General features: G+C 45.3%; 1 protein-coding gene across 2 annotated transcripts in view; it reads right to left on the reverse strand.

The window, feature by feature from the left end:
• Positions 1 to 865: 865 nt before the first annotated feature.
• The window catches only part of epha4l (eph receptor A4, like), a 58591-nt gene continuing 39177 nt past the window's right edge, over positions 866 to 20279 (reverse strand). Inside the window, exons 6-17 of one of the 2 annotated variants that reach the window (XM_026191502.1) lie at positions 17594 to 17718; positions 17326 to 17485; positions 15512 to 15623; positions 11147 to 11202; positions 10573 to 10686; positions 9853 to 10038; positions 6373 to 6434; positions 5698 to 5907; positions 5430 to 5579; positions 4857 to 5053; positions 2533 to 2691; positions 866 to 1035 (exon numbers count right to left, since the gene is read on the reverse strand). In XM_026191502.1, the coding sequence (XP_026047287.1) occupies positions 921 to 1035; positions 2533 to 2691; positions 4857 to 5053; positions 5430 to 5579; positions 5698 to 5907; positions 6373 to 6434; positions 9853 to 10038; positions 10573 to 10686; positions 11147 to 11202; positions 15512 to 15623; positions 17326 to 17485; positions 17594 to 17718 (1646 nt within the window). In that variant the 3' untranslated portion in view covers positions 866 to 920. Of the gene's footprint in view, positions 1036 to 2532; positions 2692 to 4856; positions 5054 to 5429; positions 5580 to 5697; positions 5908 to 6372; positions 6435 to 9852; positions 10039 to 10572; positions 10687 to 11146; positions 11206 to 15511; positions 15624 to 17325; positions 17486 to 17593; positions 17719 to 20279 lie in introns of both variants that reach the window. The other variant, XM_026191501.1, reaches the window with a different exon arrangement.

Raw genomic sequence — 20279 nt, forward strand, 5'->3', positions numbered from 1 at the left:
CGAACTGCGTGTTTATTGAAGGTGTAGCAGGGTGGGATTTTATTTTATTTTTTTGACTGTGTTTTTTTTGTTTTTGTTTTTGTTTTTTTGGGAAGACAGGGGAGTGGAAAGGCTCCTCTGGAAGATCAAAGACATTCTCAGAAATGTCCTGAGGGCAACATAATACAGCGATCTGGGAGAAAAAAAACAGGCCAGAACAGAGCAAAAAACAAAAAAACGCAACACAAATAGCTCCTTAAAATAAGCCCTCCCTGCACAGCCATCTTGACCCCTCCCCCCCCCCCCCCCCGAAGAATCCAACCCCCAGCCTGTCAGAGATTCACTGTTTATATCTGACGGCTAGGATTGTCCATTTTTTCTGGAAGATATCAAACAGTTCCAGCTGAGAGAGAGAACAATGGTGGCCGGGGCAGCCTCTGAGTCCCACAGAAACAATTCATGTACAATAAACACAGAAAATCAAAAAAAAAAAAAAATGCTCTGTGGATTATTCCAGAGAGAAAGTTCCAGAAATAACACTCTCTGCAAAAGGAGGAAGAAAAGGTACGATCCCCCTCCCCCGCTTTTCATTCCAGACCATTAAAGGCACTCCAGATTGGCCTCTCGGAAGCACTTTTCCAGCCGTCCCCTCCATCTATCCATAAATGCTGCAGATAGAAGTGTCCCATTCTCCAAAAACAACTAAAAGGGCAAGGTAAAGGTATGATTTTTGAAAAAAAGGTGCCATTTGCAACACTTTTTCCCTTCTTCATCAATGTCTTCTTTTCTTTTAGATCCAATTTAAAGTGCATGGATGAGGTAAACTATTTCTTCATAGTTGATTTGTCTCTTTTTTTAATATTTAATCTTTTTTTGTTATTTGTTTTTTTTTCATAAGAAACAAAGTCGTTTTGCTTCCTTTTTTCTTTGTTTTAATCTTCTCAGACGGGAACCATTCTGCCTTGCATCTGTTGCATTTGGGATAGCATTCCCTGGACACTGGTCAGGATCTTGTTCTGGTGCGCTGCGGAGGAGATGCCTATGCGTGCCATGTCCCTGAAAAGGATTGGGAGAAGAGGCCTTTTAGGACCGAGGACAACAATAACATGCACACGGAGGCCTGATCCACATGATGAATTTTACAGCCTACCAGTGGAAACTGGTCTGACAGTTTAACTGCTGTATAAGGAATTTCACTTGCCAACACGGCAACTCTAATCGTGTAATCTTAGCAGAAGAAAAATGTGGATATAATAAAGAAGTGACAAATTTAACTCATGTTTTCCTTTCTAAATGTGTCACAGAATACCTTAATAAGGGGATAACAGAAACTGTGTGCTAAAAATGAAGCAGAGACACCGGGGGAACCGCTTAACTTGACTAAAAACTTAAGCAGAGGGAAACAGCCAAAAACATGCTCCAATTACTTGAGCTAACTAGCATAGCTTAGCTTATCCTTAACATCTGAAGCAAAGTTAAGTCGCTAGCAGTGTGCTCAAATTATTTGAGGTGACTGGATTAGATTCATTTAGTTTATTTTAGTTCATATATAACTGAAGCAGAGGTAACATAGTAGCTTAATTCCTTGAATTATTTTTGAAAACTAGCTTTGCTTATTTTAGTGTAAATTCTAAAAGCACAGTTTGCCAGGATTATTTCAGGAAATTAGCTTATTTTTGCCTGACGTAAAACCGAGTGTTTGCGTATGAACACAACATGTTTCTAAGCTGTTACATTTGGAAACAGCAGGTTGGCTGTTTTCATGTTTTATGCTCAGCTTAGCTTTATATTTATGAAGGTGTTTTAATCTGTCTCTCTTTGAAAAGGTTTAATGAGAAAATGTGATTTCACCGTTTTGTCATAAAATAATAGATAAACACAGTTGTTGCTAATCATGTCTCCTAAGATCTCTAGTAATGTCTAAATAGGATCCCAGTGACACCACTTGCCCCAGCCAGTTGGCAACTGTGTTCCCAAACAGCTTTGTAATGCTGCCCTAAAACCTCTTCACAGTTGTTTTGGTTGTGAGGATATTCCTGCAGGCACGGGTAGTTTGCGTGGAAATCACTGACTTGCCTGCAAACTCTCACCAACTACTTGCAAACTGGATGGCAAACTGAAAGGGGAGACCATTCATCTTAAAAGTAGATGTTTCATCTTTTGAAACAACTTTCACTTACTCTGTTTCCGGTTTGTGCCACACTTTTGCAGGTTTTTCTTCTGCTCTGTGGTAGATAAGTGGGTGTTTGCAAACAAGTCACCGTCTGCCATGGAAACTAAGAGCGACCTGTCGACCCACTAGTAACCAAAACAATCACAAGGAGGTGGTGCAGCACCCTCTTTGTAAACTGTTTGTAATGGTTTGTGTGAGCTATTACAAACTCAATAATAGCGTAACAAGTTAAAGAAAAATCATAAAATTGCCTACTTTTACAAAAACTTTCCTATTTCACTGTGATGCTTGGCATTTCCTTTAGTTTTCTGTTTCATTCTCCTCATCCTTCAAAATCACTTGCAGCATGGTAAAAGTATGATTGTGGGCAAAGTGCTTACTCTTGCGTCATGTGGACCACGGCCTCTGGAGTTGTGTAGCCGGCGGCCGTGAAGTTATCGCAGTATCTCTCCATGCCGATGGCCTGCAGCCAGTCCTCCACTGTGCCCACAGCCGCGGACACCTCGGGACTCCCTGGCTCAAGCAGGGTGGTAGTGGGCCTGTAATAGGTGGAGAAAAGTGACGAGGTTATTTCACGAAATCAAACTCCTCGTTGTGTTTAAAGCTACTGCACTGTATGCAGCTGTTTGCATGTAGATGATGAAAGCCAGTTGTTCAAGTGCTTTTTACTTGAAGCATAATCATCTCCATCTTTGATTACCTCCGATTCACCTCAACTGCAGCAACGGCCACATTGCGGGAATTATTCCATAATTCTTAACTATGCTTCTGTGCTGTAGTGTCAAAAATGTGTGACAATTACAAGCTGTAAAAAGCACCGAGCTACACTTCTCCCTAGCTTGTCCTCCCTGATTGAAACACCAAATGTGTCAGCTTAGCAATTTTGTATTTTTTTTGTGTCTGTATTTTGCAGGCTGCACCCAAAAACTGAGCCAAGTCAAACACAGCTCCTCCTCTGGTGTCACCGATACAGTTAGTTAATCCTTATTTCACGGAAAACACACAACCTGGGCACACTTCGGTGAATTTTACAGTGTGCTTGGAGTCCCTCTTCACATTCAGATATTCATCAGCATATTTGTCCTCCCTCTTTTTTCCCTGCCTTTCTCCCTTTCTGTGGCAGCAGCTGTGAAACATTTACACGAGGCCGGTGAGTCTGAGTCACACTTGTCCCGCTTGGGTAAGTCTTGCGCTCTCGGCCTCTTTATCGTTCTCTCCTTTTTAAAAAGGATGTCGAGTAGAGCTGTGAGAACTGGATGTCAGGCTCTTTATTAAGTCGTCACTTCTAAGTAGGTGGAAAAGATTATGCGCAGGGATACCTTCCCACACACACACATACTCTTCTTTCCTTTTTGTAACCGTAGAGCTGCAGTTATAGGATTCAGCTCTGCTAATTACTCTACACAGACTCCACGCTTGCTCTCGCTGTATCCTATTAGGAGTGCGCATCTGTGTGCGATCGCGCAACCCGCTCGTGTGCGCTCGCACACTCGTTAAACTCAAACAGACTCCCGTCGGCCTGCGTCGAGTCTGTAAACACACAAAGGTCATCCTTAACACGTTTGGCTGCTCAAGAGTAATGGTGTTGGAGACGTAGGGTCGTGTTTGTTTTTAACTCGGTGTAACGTTGTAATTCCTCCCCCTGTTAGAGCGCCTAGATTCCTGTGTGTAAAGCACCATTAAAGCTAGTTTGCAGAGAAAGCCATTATGGAGGTTGTTTGCGTTGTAACGAGCCACACGGTGCTGGCAGATAATGTTTAATGGTGAATGTAAATAGCGGTGACAGAGTGGGACGCTGTGTGTGTGCGCGTGTCAGTACGTTGGTGTGGCTTCTCAAATATTATGTGTTATGGAAATTTTGATGCTCTCATACAGAACTGTATGTAGACGAGAAGCAGATGATGAAGAGTATAAAATACAGATGCATTAATTATGAATGTCAACGTGATATCGAGGTTGACAGGTGAACGCACGTGTTACAGCAGGCAGTCACCTCACTCTCAGACTCTGCTCTCACACAGAGCATCTTAACTTGTCTCAGGCCCACTCTCAACATACGGCTCTCATTTTCCTGCAGCTGGCCGGTCCTCGAGAACCATCATAGAGCCCAAACAGAAAATAACCCATTGAAGTATCCAAACAGTATTTGTATTACTTTTATACAATTTGCTGTACTTTGCAAATGTGGCAGTGAATGTGTGACTAGCACATTTCCAGGCTGTTTAATTAAACTAAATGGGAAATTCCTGTAACACAATTGCCAATTTATTTTAAATTAAGTGTAATAAACCTATATAATTGTCAAATTTCCTGATAATGTTAATTAGCTCATTCAGTGGATTCCAGAGCGATCTTCCCTTAACAGCCACAAGGCAGCAAGCTGATTATTAATAATTAATTCCTATTACGCAATCAGAGCAATCTTAGAAGTCTGACAGAGAAAACTGTTTTAAGATGTTGCTTTTTATTTTATCTTCACTCTCCTGCTTTTATGCATATGGACTGATACTGTTTAAGCCCGAGACTGTGTGACCAATATTGGGACTGCTCATTGCTAAGATTAAAATATCCTCTGAAAACACACTCAACACTAACTCAACCATCACCTTATGATATTTCCTGTCATCGTTCATTTTCCAAAGCACAAACGGAACTGAAAACTCTTCCTCTTTTCAGCCCCTTGCGTCATTCTCCTTCCTCTCACCTGACGGTGGTCTCTCCCCCGGTCCTCTTCAGGGTGTTGGGGTTGCGGATCAGTTTGTCCAACATGTTGACTATTTGCCCAAACTTTGGCCGGTCGGCCCTCTCTCTCTGCCAGCAGTCTAGCATGAGTTGGTGGAGTGCCACGGGGCAGTCCATGGGCGGGGGCAGTCGATAGCCCTCATCAATGGCCTTGATCACCTGGATAGCAGATAAATGTGGCTGTAAGACTTTATGACTGAGCAGAAGTGTTATAAAAACTTCAGGCAGTTTGATTACTTTGTCATTTTTATAACTTTTTTCTTAATTACTGTACTTTACACACCTACACAATACATTATCTTTTTTTTTCCCTTTTTCATAATTAGTGGAACCACACATGTGAGCTCACTGCAATAAGGAAGAGGAACGCTCTGCTGGTGTTTCATCACAGCTGCAGGTAATTGTATAACTACGTTAAAATGATGAAGCATTCTTATAAAGTTGTTTGACATTACCCAGCCTTAATATCTCACAGTAATTCACCCTGTGCATTATTCATGACTATCTGCATATGATTACGTTGCTTCTGACTTACATCTTGGTTGCTCATGTCCCAGTATGGCCGCTCGCCGTATGACATCACCTCCCACATGACGATGCCGTAGCTCCACACGTCACTGGCCGAGGTGAACTTCCTATAAGCGATGGCCTCCGGGGCCGTCCAGCGGATGGGGATCTTTCCTCCCTGTAATTGAAAGCTGGGCTGATTAATGAAAGCCGACAAGTGAGGGTACAGACAGCCCGCTGACCCGCTGACTCAGTCAGACAGATGCTCGCCAACACACAAACATGCTTGCACTCACCCTGGTAGTGTATGCGGCCTCGGGGTCGTCCTCCAGGACTCGGGACATGCCGAAGTCGGACACCTTGCACACCAGGTTGCTGTTAACCAGGATGTTGCGAGCGGCCAGGTCACGGTGGACGTAGCTCATGTCTGACAGGTACTTCATGCCGGAAGCGATGCCACGCAGAATGCCGACCAGCTGGATGACAGTGAACCGACCGTCGTTCTTCTGCGGGGGAAAAAAGAGAAACGCTCATCCTTATTACTGTTAAATGTCCACACTGTGACAAAAATGTCTGCTAAGTAAATACAGGGACACTTGTGAAGGGTCACTCCTAATAGCTCATTGGGTATAGTAATAAGTAATAGTCTTAAGGTTTAACTTTATAGCGTAAAGATCCGTAAGATTAGAAAAGACCTATAAAAAGTCCACTCCATTCCACATCTCCCTTTAACTAGCACTGTGCAACTGGTTAAGATGTATAGTGGACCTGTAGTGCTGTGAACCTGAGAAACACAAAGTTTCACCTGTTTCAACCTCATTGTCAGGAGAAAAGCGAGACGATAAATGGGAAGGACAAAGTGTGAATGTTTGTGAACCGACACTTGTAAATTTGGTGGATAACATGGGATCAGCGTTGATGCACAAACACGCATGAACACGTGTGTGTGGAGACAGAAACGCATGACTTACCCTCAGGAATGCATCCAGGGATCCATTTTCCATGTACTCTGTGATAATCATCACCGGTTTACCTAGAAAGAGAGAGAGAGAGTGGGAATAAGAGTGAGAGAAGGAAAGGCAGATGATTATAGAGGTAAACGACGCACATCACAGCTCAACGCAGCAGGAGGGGGCTCTCCAGGGAAAATGCATGTGTGTCTGTGTGTGTGAGGCCATCCATCTCTGTCCCATAGTGATTTAATTAGCTGTGTGTTACCGTTGCCCTGACGTCCCCCGTTTTTCCCTTAACATGCAAAGGCATCTCCACTGAAACAAAACACCACACACACACACACACACACACACACACACACACACACACACACACACACACACACACACACACACACACACACACACACCATCTTGTGTTTATGCAAATATGATCTGACTCTGGGCGTATTATCCAAAGTCTCATCACAGTCACCCACCCAGAATCCCCCTAACTCGCTATTTCTGTCACTCACTGTCCCTTTGCCCTCTTTCTCCTCTGCCAACTTTCGACGCATCTGTCACTCTCCTGCTAGCTCATCTCTGTTGCTCTCTTTTTTCCCCCACTCCTCCCTCGCTCATTCCCTCTCCTCGTTTTTATCCTCCGTGAACCCTGCCAATCCTCTCTGGCCTTTTTTCACCCCATCCCTCTCTGTCTCTCTTGGGGGAGCGTCTGCGTCTTTATCTGAGCCGGGGCAGGCGGCGGGGAGGGTGGACATTCCCTGGTGGGTCTCTGTCTGTCTGTCTTTGTCTCTTAGGACGGAGGGAGGGAGGGGCATATCAGAGGAGAAGAGAGATAAAAAAGGGAAAGGAAGGGCGACCCGCTTGTTTTTGTCCCAAAACTGCAGCAAGCTGGTGCCTAACCAGCCACGGCAACAACACATGCTGAAAAGTGCTGCCACACATTCGCCTCCTAGAACAGCGTCGCTCTTTGTGCTCCATTTCGAGTGGCACAGTTAAGGTGGACTTAAAAGCTTACAGCCTTATAGAAAACTGCTGACTTAAAGCCTCCGCCTTAAGGGGAGCTTGTATGAAGCCTCTCGAGTGCTCCAGCAGAATGTCGAGAGCTGCAGAAGCCCGCTGAGAAGGTGAAGTTCCTCTGCTCTGCTGCGGGTCTCTGGCCGTGCCAAGAGGCCGTCAGTCACTGCCTTACCCGCTGCGTGATTGGCACTCCATTAATTACGGGGCACTCCGGCGATGCCCTAAAAAGAGGAAGTTCGGCGAAAGTTGTATGAGAGCAGAGGGGGCCGTCTTTGTCAGCCATCTTTGTTCCCTTTGTTGCGTGCCTCTGCCTCAGGGCCGCCGGTGATTGACAGCTCCGCAATCAAGTCTGAGGAGAGTCTGACCTGCGACCTTAAACTCTCGCCTTCCCAGCCCCGCCCTCTTCCTTCCAGTCCATTTGCATGCTAATTCCTTGTTTACTGAATACGCCCTGCCGCCTTTGGCAATGAACTCTGGGCGAGGAACCCACCAGTGGGCCGATTATCACCTGCCAACAAAACAGGGAGATGGCAGAGGGGGGAAAAAAAACGTGTCAGGGGGACAATATTGGGGGAACGTTGGGCAAATGTCCTCCGGAGGCCCTGGCGTTAGCAGCAAACAAAGATCTGGGTTTTAAAAGCGGACCTTTTTAAAAAAAAAAACCAGCACGCTCTTACTTCATGTAAATCACCCATTAAGAACATCACGTCTGATTTCAAGCTTTAATGGATGCTCGATTTTTAATTACACACCAACGTGATAGAAACATTAAATATAGCCTTCAAGATGGTGGACCACAGCCAGCAAGTCTTCAGCGAGAGATTTTTGCACATTTATGTATTTTAGTCCCTATTTGGAGTTCCTCCATAATTAATAAGCCTTAATTGGCTCTGTTGGACATGCCAGCAAACTGAGGCCAGATTGAGAATTCCTTTTAACTTGATTGTAATGGAGAGTGGGGCGCAATTCAAATAATGGATTTTTAATAGATTCCACTGACACACTCAAGTGTGAAGGACTAATTTGCCCAAACCTCGTGTCAAGCTCTCAAAAGTAAGAGTGGAAGGAGGTGGAGTGGGAGTTTTCGGACGCCCTTCTTGCGTTTGGTTCGCCGTCCTTTCACTCCAGCTCTCTTGTCACCGCTGCGTCGCTCCTTCCTCCCCCTCATCTTTTTGTTTTCAGCCTCCGGTTGAGTAGCTCGAGCACCCTCTGCTTTCCCTCTCTCTGCGTCGCCCTGTCTTTCCTCTCATCCATCAGCTCCTAACTGTCCGGCATCTCTATTTGCACCTTCCCTGGCAGCAGCTCGTCTCTGGTTTCTCTTCCTTTCTCCATCTGTCCGCCTTTTTTCTCTGTCGTTCTCACGCCGCCGCTGCGAGGTCTGAGAGGTCATTTCCCGCCATGTGAGGTGTGATAGGTGATAAGCAATTCTGCCTGTGCTGCTGTTCACTTTCAGCTCCGGCTGGGCTGCATGTTTGTGTGTGGGTATATCTATACATATATATATATATGTGTGTGTGTGTGTGTGTGTGTGTGTGTGTGTGTGTGTGTGTGTGTGTGTGTGTGTGTGTGTGTGTGTGTGTGTGTGTGTGTGTGTGTGTTCTACAGTGAGAATGGCAGTTTTATCTAGCACAGATAGAGATGAGCAGTATCACGACACATTAAGGCACATGTAGCCGAGGCTACATGGTAACACTCAGGCACACATGCATGCAATCAAAGGTACCGGATGTTGGCATGTGCTGACAAGACACCCACACACACAGCACACACCCACACACACATACCTATAGCCGAACAAATAACATCAGGGGAAGGTGTAAAAGAGGGGGAGAAACGGAGAGAGCACTGAGGGCAGGAGGAGGGAGATTTGGCCAGTGTTTTGTGGCCATGCAGCAGCAGATAGAGAAGGGATAGGGTATCACTCCCTAACCCCAAACACATTTACAGCTGACACCATGATTAATGAGTCTGGTGCCGTGCTACAGGGCCTGTTCCTGGGCCCATTAGACTCCCACACCCACCCCTCTCCCAACTGCCCAGCTACCTCTACAACCACCTCCCCCTCCACGGCAATGCTGGACCCCTTCCATCTGGACAGAAACCCACCTGGGGATAAGCCAGGATGGGACGTGCGGACGATGCTCAAAAATACGCATTTATCTGAGAATATTGTGAAATCTTTGTAAAATGTCCGCACAGAAGCATTAAGATATACACTAGTGCGCAGGCGTGTGAGTAAAAACAGGCTTGTCCCTACGCTCACCTTTCTCCAAAGTCACCCAGAACTGCACTTTGTGATGATTTATTGCTACATTTTTCGAGGGAGACAGCAGAAATGACTGCCCTTTTAGAATATAATAGTAATTGTATGTGTGTGAGCTAAGCATTATTGCAATTTCCAGAAGCAATTTCACCTGCGCAAAACACTTTCCTCCCCTCATTTGAAACACATTCTGTAAAAATGAATCCTTGACATACATTTGGTGACCACGCCCTCCAGGTGAATGATGTTGGGGTGGTCGAACTGGCCCATGATGCTGGCCTCGGACAGGAAGTCCCTCCTCTGCTTGTCTGTATAGCCAGCCTTCAGAGTCTTTATGGCCACGCAGATCTCCCTCTTGCCGGGCATCTTCAGGCGTCCACTGCAGACTTCTCCAAATTCCCCTGAATCAACAGCAAGAACAGCAAAAAAAAAAAAAACCAGATGAAAATGTGAAGCGCTGATACACGACCACTCTGATCCACAGACTATAAATCAAATCAAAAAGAGTGTGCCCCTACACGTCTGTTTGTGTGTGTGTGTGTCTGTAGGTTAGAAAGGTTCCACTTTAAACATTGATCAGGGTCTCTAATCCTTTACTCCCCCTCCTCCCTCCACCCACTGGAGCAGAGAGAGGGGGAAATGGATATTGATTCTTTCTCTTTATTATTTTGTCATTGGATGACTTTTCTCTGGCCCAAGGAATAGCATGGACAACGTATTTAGCCACTGTTGATTTTTTTTTTTAACTTGTTGACCTCTCTAGAGCCAGAAGCCACATGTTAAAGTCTGGGAAAACAATGGATTTTAATCTCAAAGAGGCCACAAAAAGTCCACATATCACAGAGAAAGGTGTGTTTGTATGAAACAAATACAAAATGTGATCTTTTTCCAATAGGTATTCATGCATGTAATGTAGGAAAAAAAAATCTCCTCACCAATGCCAATCACTTTCTCAATCTTGATACAGGAGGCATCGATCTCTTTGGCAAACTCACGGACGGCCTGGTTGGGGTCCTCATAGGTAAAGGGGTCAACATATATTCTCACTCCTGGGGAACGAAGTTTGAAAAAAAAGGAAGCAAAGAGAGAAGGAAGTTAAAAAAAAAAGTGAAGGTTAATTTATTCCGACTACTACTCTCCATCTGTTCTTTATTTCCATCGTGCTGCAGGCTACGCTGCCTTCCTCTATGGATCCTCTCCTCCTCCTCCTCCTCCTTTCTTCTCTCCATACCTCGCTTCACACACTGACTCCAGCGCTTTTCATGTCACTATGGCTGACTCCGATGAAGATGGAGCTCATTAACTTGAAATTTTTGTGGCACACAAATAACAATGCTGATGACTTGATAATGAGGTGTTTGGAGCATGTTGGGTTGCAAGTACATTAACTTCAAAACAGTTTGTTTTTCCTCCCATTTTATGGGCTTCATTTGTGCACACGAGCATACCTGACAGCAATAATGTTTTACAATTATAAGGTCTGTAGGCGGAGTGTTAACTATGAGTTACCTTGATGTAAGTGCTTCTCTTCATCAGAGTCCTGCTTGGCTTTGCTGTATTTACTCCTTCTAGGGGGCAAAGAAAAGCAGAATGATCACTCATGGCAGGGAATCAAGCTTCAAATCTCAGGAAGTTAGAACACAATTATATCTTATACATATAAGATGAGATATGGATATTCCTTTTTTAATATAATTAAACAATGCTCATCACAAGGATTTTAATTGTCTGTGGGTTCTCAATCATCCAGTTCATGTGTCTTTTGCCCCAAGTCCACTTGCCTTCTTTTTTCAAGCTCTCAGGAAAGATGATTTAAAATATCATGTTATGATAAAACCTTTAAAAATAGTTAAAACCTTTTGCAAGCTCATTTTCTTGCTTATGTGTGGCACATTTATGTCTGTAAAGTAAATACATCGAACACATCGGACTACAAACACGCACATTACCAACTCCGGAAGACGATCAAAGCAGCCAAACGTGAGTACAGGGACAGGGTGGAGCAACAGTTTGACAACCCTCGGAGTTTGTGGCAGGGACTAAACACGATCACAGACTTTAGAGGGAAAACCAGCACACCGCAGACCACGGCCTCTCTGTGTGAGGATCTAAACGTATTCTACGCTAGATTCGACGCAGCGAACACCATGAGACCGGACAGTGTGCGCACCGCGGATGACGTCAGTGCGCACACTGTGTCTGAGGACGATGTGCGGAAGTGCTTCAGGAAGGTGAACGCACGCAAAGCTACTGGTCCAGACGGGATTCCCGGCCGCGTCCTCAAGTCATGCGCGGCTCAGCTGGCTGGAGTGTTCACGCACATCTTCAACCTTTCCCTCTCTCTGTCTGTAGTCCCAGCCTGCTTCAAAATGGCCACCGTCGTCCCTGTACCCAAATCCTCCACCATCTCCTCATTGAACGACTGGCGACCTGTAGCCCTGACCCCCATCGTAAGCAAATGCTTCGAGAAGCTGGTCAGGGACTTCTTCTGCTCTGCACTACCCGACTCACTGGACCCTCTACAGTTTGCATACCGCCACAACAGGTCCACTGATGATGCCATAGCCCTGACACTACACACTGCCCTGTCACACCTGGAGAAGAGAGACACGTATGTGAGGATGCTGTTTGTAGATTACAGCTCAGCATTCAATACCATCGTTCCCTCGAAGCTGGACAGGAAACTGCAGGATCTAGGACTGAGCAGCTCCCTCTGCAGCTGGATCCTTAGCTTCCTGTCTGACAGACGCCAGGTGGTCAGACTGGGCAACATCACCTCATCCCCCACCCCTGGTGCTCCACAGGGGTGTGTACTGAGCCCTCTCCTGTACTCACTCTACACCTACGACTGCACAGCCACTAACAACTCCAACATCATTGTGAAGTTTGCGGACGACACTACAGTGGTGGGTCTTATCACCAACGGTGATGAGACGGCTTACAGGGAGGAGGTCAGCGCCCTGACCCACTGGTGTCAAGACAACCATCTCACCCTCAACGTCGCAAAGACAAAGGAGTTGATAGTGGACTTCCGGAGGTGCAGAGAAGTACACACCCCCATCACCATCAACGGCGCTGCTGTGGAGAGAGTGAGCAGCTTCCGGTTCCTTGGAGTACATCTGGCTGAGGATCTTACGTGGTCAGTACACACAAACAAAACAGTGAAGAAGGCGCAGCAGCGCCTCTTCTTTCTCAGGAGACTGAAAAGATTCGGCATGAGCCCCCGCATCCTCAGGACCTTCTATCACTGTGCCATTGAGAGCATCCTCACTGGATGCATCACCACCTGGTATGGCAACAGCACCGCTTACAACCGCAAAGCTCTCCAGCGAGTAGTGCGGTGCTCTGAACGGATAATTGGAGGTGAGCTTCCCTCCCTCCAAGACATCTACAGGAAGCGCTGCCTGAGGAAAGCGGGGAGGATCATCAAGGACTCCAGTCACCCCAGCCATAAACTGTTCAGACTGCTTCCATCAGGAAGGAGGTTCTGCAGCATCCGGTCCCATACCAGCAGACTGAGAGACAGCTTCTTCCATCAGGCCATCAGACTGCTGAACACGTCATAGACACCTCAGCTTCACTACTGGAACTTCAACATTATGCACTCCACACTGTATATAAATGCCACTTGTTTTGCACATATTCAACTCTGTATATTTTATATATTTTATTATTATTATTATTATTTATTTTTTTTTTTTTACTATTTAATTTGTAAAAATGTGTATACACACACACACACACACACACACACACACACACACACACACACACACACACACACACACACACACACACACACGTAGGAAAATATTTAGTATACACATCCAGAAATGCATACACTATTATATATTGTACATATATTTATTAGTTTCAGGTTGGCCATTCTTGTATTTTGCTCGTTTGTGTTGTTGTGTTTGCACATCTCTGTTGCTTGTGGGGCTCGCACACAAGAATTTCACTCACATGTGCTGTGCCAGTGTGCCTGCACATGTGATGTGACAATAAAAGTGATTTGATTTGATTTGATTTGATATTTTGCCCCCAGTTGGCTGGAAAAAGGGGCATGTGTGTGTTTTTGATTGGCTACCAGACTTCCTCAAACAAAAGACGTTACTTCTTAGCTCTTCCTCCATATTTCAGGGAAATTCATCTATAGCTCTCAGAATAAATCTATGGGGCCAACATGAACCTGTGTCCCCATTAAAGGAAGGGTTTCAGGTGACTAGTTACTAAAGAAATCCTCGTGAGGTGACAAAAACAATGCTGGAAACCAAACCCTAATCTTTATGTTCATATTGCACACGTGGACTACTTTTTCCATTTTCTGACCCTGTTACCTGAGATTTTGACCATGCTTAAAGATGATAATCCACAATTGTAGACGTAAATATAGCACAAATATGTACCGATACCCTTTAAGACTGTGTAATAATAATACAGTCTTATTAGTATTATGCAAAAACTAAATGATTACTTCATAAAATACATATCAGTGCAACAATAATAGTAATAATCCAAATAAATACTATAAGTGCCTTTAGTTTAGATGTTTGTTGATAACAGTTTTACTTCGATATATTTTTTGCATCAAAGTCAAGTGAGAAATCTTCCAACATTGAAGCTTCCTGAAGGGCACTGAGCGTATAACAACAACATGGAGCAGAGAAGCTGAACGAATATAAAAGCTATAAATCAATTCTAGAGAAGATGCACTTAAATCCCTGCGAATCCCTCAGGCTGCCTGACACCTGTGCTTATTATTGACGTGTTAAGGTCAGTGGTGGAAATGACCAGATGTGCGAGACATTGTCCTCTTCTACGGCTGTGTAATGATGGTAAACGGCTACGTGATTACAGTCCCTCCCCACAATCACAGGATGAACGCGGCAGCACAATGACAGTGGCCGTCACATGCATATAAAAAAGCCTGAGACAACCACCTGCTTGGCTGCAGAGAGAGGCAATCACATGGAAAAGAGAGCACACACACACACACACACACACACACACACACACACACACACACAATCAACAGCCCCCTTCACTCCCTATCATTCACAACACCAATACACACATGCAAACAGTGATTTGGTCAATTCAAGAATCAACACACAAGCCATTGACACCCCCCTCCCCCCACTGCCACACCACATGCACACAAAACTTTATTTTTTTTCCACAGGATGTACGCACTCGCACCCCTAACACATATGGAAGCGCACACAAACACAAACACATGCAGAGAGTGTGTGTGGTTTTACACCCTGAGGTGAGGCAGCCCCATCTGCATGTAATCCCATCTGTGTGATGGTGCTTTGTCCTGCTCGCTGGTTAACACCCTGAGATTGGGTCACTGCAAATCCACCTGATGCCTCTCAGCCTCGTCCTCGCTCTATTCTATCTCCTACTTTTTCCCGCTTATCTCATTGTCCACCCTCCCGTCGCTCTCTCATTCTCGTCGCGGCGGTCAGCAAGGTGCAGCAGGAGAAAATAACTAGCGGCAGGATTACAGCCACTAGCTGAGAGATAGTGGGAGAGGGACGGGGTGGAGTGGAGGCGGGTGGGACTATGCGAAGGGAGCGGGCTGGATGCAGAGGACAGGGAGCGAAGGGTCGCTGATTGCATCCCTTCAGCTGTCGGAGCTGTCAATCACATCTCCGGTGTGGCGAGTCATCACTCATCCGACGTGAGCGAGTTGCACTAGCTGTCTGGGAGTGTTAGTGTGTGTATGTGTGTGCTCTTTTGAGTGACTTCCATTTCCTGACGGCACTAAGTAAGACATCCCTCATCTGTGTGCCGAGAAAGAGAGATAGACAGAAAGCAGAAGGGACAGAGTTCGATGGAAGGGCGGGGGTGGGTAGCGAAGCTCACCGTCGGCTGATGACGAAAGCACTGATGAGGATGATGAGCAGAACCACGCTGCCCACCACTGACACCAGCAACACTGTGGAGTTGGCCCCGTCGCCGATAATGGGAGCTGGGACTATCGGAGAGAGGAGAGAAAAAAGGTTGACGAGAAACAACAAAAAAAGAGCAAAGTAACTCGATACCCCTCATCCCTCCGCCTCCTCCTGTCCCCACGCAGTGTTTGCTCGCTCTCCCTCCATTTTACTATTCTGATCATAAAGTCCACTGTTTCGCATGCTTCATTGGGAGACAATGACAGCCCATTAGGATGTGAGCTTGACCGTGTCATTATCATGCGCTGCTGTCTCTATCTGCATTACAAAAGGGACACCTGGGCTTCTAGTGGATCTCTCTAGCCCTCTGTGTCATCAGTAACGGGAAACATTATGTGGAAATATATTCACTGGACCAAAAGCTGAATGCTAAGAAAACACAGAAAGCTGAGATTAGATTTAATAGGCCACATATTATTATTGGAGTGATGGTGCTGTTTACCACTACTTACAAGCTACTCGGGTGCATAACAACTGTTTTGTGTGTCACCCGTTGGCACACAGACCATCATCTTAGAGGCCAAGTCCACCATAAACAGAAGCTCTAGCAGGTGGACGGCTGGTGTATGTACCGTGCTGTCAGACTGGAGAGATTACTACTCAGTTATTTATCGTCACAAAGTATGTACGATATGTATTGTTATAGACGTGCCCAACTCGTGCCCCTTTCACCACCACAAATGCAGTCTGATGCCAAATCTTTGCTTCAGAGAGAAATCTGTGTCGTAACTTTAATCAGAGACCCCTCTTAACCCTGCACCAAAACCTTCCACGCCAATGAGAGTCGTTGCAGGCGGGTTGCGTGTAGTTACATTTCTCTGGAGGTGCACGTCAGGTTACGTAGAAGGTTGTGGCCTCAGGGTTAAGAGGGGTTCCCGGTTATGCAGATTTCAAGTTGAAGCACAAGTCGGGCATTAGTCAGTAGTAAAATTCTTCCTGAAAAAACAGACTTTCATTTACATCTTGCACAGTTTTCCTCATTCATTTCCCCTCAAAGGAGTTTTATAAGGTCATGTTATTCCACTCTGTCTTATAGCATTTGATTTATTTTGTAACAGATTTTCCCAAGTTTTTATTTTTTTGCTACTCAGTATCAAATGGAAATCTTTGGAAACTGTGGGATCTCCACTAGAATTTCAAATAAACTTCTCAGGGTCTGAACAAGTTTTGGCTGCACTCTATATCACTGTAGTAAGTAACCCACTAGTGGGTTAGTGAGGTTTGAGAGGCTAATCTGAAATTGTGATCAGAGTCCACCTACACAGGCGCTGTTGCTCCGGTTATCACAGGGTTTGTGTGCCTTAGACTCTGGTAGAGAAATGAATACATTTATTTTGGCTTGAAACTGATTCAATTAAAGAGTTCTGGCGAGCAGTGAGAATTATCTAGCAGCAGCTTCTGACTGAAAACGCCACAAATGGTGCCATTCTTCAAAGCTTCATACAGTTTAAACATCAGCTGGCACGTCTACTGAGGCTGATACTCAGACGTGAATAATGGAAGATATTCAAGTTGCCAGTCAGGTGCCGGAGGACAATATCATTTATCTTTTATAGACAACAGCAATTTTGATTAATGACTCTCCAATGAAAGAGACAAACTTGTAAGAGATGCTATCATTGTAGGAATTTTTCAGACACTGCCGTGGCGGAGCTGGAATCAGGCCTCTCTTGGCTCTGCAGGGAGAAGAAGACGAAGATGAACAGGCAGTGTGACTTAACTCACCCGAGTTGGTCATGAACTCAAACGGGCCGCTGAATTCTCCGTAGCCGGCCGCTGTGCGAGCCCGCACATGGAAAACATAGGAGGTGAGGGGGGTGAGGCCCTTGATGTCGGTGCTCCTTGATGAGGTTTTTATGATGCGGTAGCTTCTTTCATTCTGGTCCTACAGCGGGACAGGAAAAAAAAAAGAAAGAACACAATACAACTTATTCAGAGGCTGCTTTTGCTTTGACGGTTCAGCAGAAACAAAATCTCTCGCACCGTCCCTCACCTTCTCGTAGTACTTGACCTCATACTCCAGAATGACCCCGTTGGCTTTTTCCGGTGGCTGCCAGGCCAGGGAAATGGTGTGTCTTGTGATATCCTTGGCCTGGATGGAAGTCACTGGAGAGGGAGCTGGTGAGACGATCAAAGAAAGAGGAAACAGAAGAGAAAAAATATGTTTAGCTGTTGTTTTCACCCTTGGAGACATTGAGTCTGTTCTGTCCCACGCGTTCTCCTGCTCATGCTGAGAAAGTCAAACAAGCCACGAGGCAATCGCTTCCACTTCTCTTTAGCTTGGCTCTCATTCAGAATCAGGGGTCTTGCGAAACCGTGCGGCCACACAGTTGATTTGACAGAAGGAGCGTGAACTAAACGTTGGCGTCTATAAAACCGATACAAGCTCTCCCGTGACACGAGCGTCTCAGGCACTTTTCTCAACCGCAAAGTATATGAATAAAATCAAATGGGCTCGACACCTTTGCATTTTTTTGTCTTTAAGAGAGCAAATCAATTGGTTTTCATTAAAGCTCCAGAGAGCGATCTTATCTCGAGCCTTTTCTGCAGCAGCTGATAATGAGGCCATATTTCAAGCAGCCGTGCTATCTGTGTTCAGACGCCTTTAACACATGAAGGTTAAAGCACAGATAATGGCTTATGCTCGCCCCTCCCTCCAAGTGCGTCGCCGCTGCACAAATCAAACCTCTATCTCCGGGGAGTGTGACAACACGTAAATTGGGTCATACACGCTCACGACTTTACGAAGAGAAAATCCATAGGTGTAGGAGAGATAGAGTTGTAAACAGAGGAACAACTCGTGTAAGGACTGAGTTTTGGGAGATATAGCAGTGCAGTCACGAGATGATAGAATAAAGCTCCACAGATAAACACAGACAAAAAGACCAAAATAAAACCATGATGGATTTATCATCAGCAAAGTTCCTGTAAAGTAGAGGGAAAAATGCAAATACTTGTGATACTTGTGTCAGTTAAAATGCTTGCTTTTGGTTTTGGCCCCTGATTGCAAAAACCAAACGTCACATATTCTAATAACACGGCGTTAGGGTTAGGACTCAGGGCACAGAGACCACAGAGGGTTAAATAATACTCCCAACAACCTCGCCCACAGAGTCAGAACAAAGCACCACATAGACAAACATTCCCACTAACGCCCAGGTAACACAGTTTTTTTATGGCATCTGCTCTTACGACTCCAAACGGAGCAGATCTTTGACCTCTGCCCCTCGCTGATTACTGTAACCTTACTCGTTCCAGACCATCTGCCTTTTAAAAAATTACAGTGGGGATGATTAATGAGGGGTTCACAGTCCACCGATTATGATTGGATTATCTATGACATTATATACATTCTCATCACTTTGAGCGGGGGCTCCAGGGAGCCTAGCCCACAAGCTAATGCTAACAAAACCCTGCTTTTAGCTGGGGGATTGAGTTCAAACAGGCCTGGAATTCAAGCACCAACCAAGGGATTGAGTTTCATTGGGGTGAAGAAGCGACAGGGGGAGATGGGGGGGGGGAGGGGGAGGCAGAGGGCTTGCGACTGGTGGGGGTCGACTGTGATGGAGAGGGATGGGATTGCAGACATCTCTTAGTAAATAGATTAACCCAAGGTTGTGTCATCCTGTTGGCCTAATGTGTTGCGTCTCCCTTAAACAATTACACGGCGGCCATTTGTAGCCCTCCGATCAATCTTAGCCGGCAGCAAGAGCCAATTTGAAGGCCCTCCTGGGGCCGACTGAGGATGCTCCAACTCCGAAAGGAAAACCCCCGAGGAGGTCACGGGCCTTCATTCCCTGGAGGTAATCCACACATCCATCTTCCCCTCCAAAGATGACAGATATGGCGATTTAATCGTGTTCTGCTGCTCCTGTTGCGTTTTTATTTTCCTCTCGACTAATGTGAGGATAAAGATGACAGATTTTCTGAGTGATCCCTTCTAATGGACACGACCAGGCAGCTCGGCTCACACACAGAAGAAGAGATCCATTAAGGTCTCTTTAAAAAAACTACAAAAACAAAAAACGTGGTAAAAATAAAAAACAAAACAAAACTGTGCACAAATGCATACAGACAAATCGTGCACAGCTAAACTTGAGATCCTAAAATTCAAACATTCACCTGAGGCACAGCGTGCTAGACTTGCTGGCACCTCTGTAGATGAATTTAAATATGTGGGACAGATCTGTAATTTCTTACCGCCCCCCTCTGAACGCGTGGGCTAAACACGCCGGTGGAATAATAAGTGTTAGACGCAATGAATATTCAGATCTTATTTCAGAATTGTGCTCTCTCTCAAAAAAAATGCTTTGCAACACACACAGACACACACACACAGACATACACATCCCAGCAACACAAAGGAACTCATTATACAAACAGAAAGATAGAAATTCACATAGAAAAACACACACCTAGCCCCATTATCTCACACAGCTCAGACAGCAAAAAAAAAAAAAAACTCAATCACTGCGCACATGCATAAATTATAATCGGTAAAAACCTGGCAGAGGCACACAGAGTTCAGGGTTTGGTTTGAAAAATAACCTTCCCGGCAGAAAAGATTTTTATTTTTTATTTTCTTCTTTCTCCTTTTCCAGCTCGTTGAGCGGGCGTGCTCATCACGGAGTATTTGTGCAGCGAGGAGCATCTGCGGTGGAGGATTTGCGCGAATACGC

Source organism: Astatotilapia calliptera, chromosome 14 (assembly GCF_900246225.1).
Source record: "Astatotilapia calliptera chromosome 14, fAstCal1.2, whole genome shotgun sequence".
In the NCBI taxonomy this organism is placed as follows: Eukaryota; Metazoa; Chordata; class Actinopteri; order Cichliformes; family Cichlidae; genus Astatotilapia; species Astatotilapia calliptera.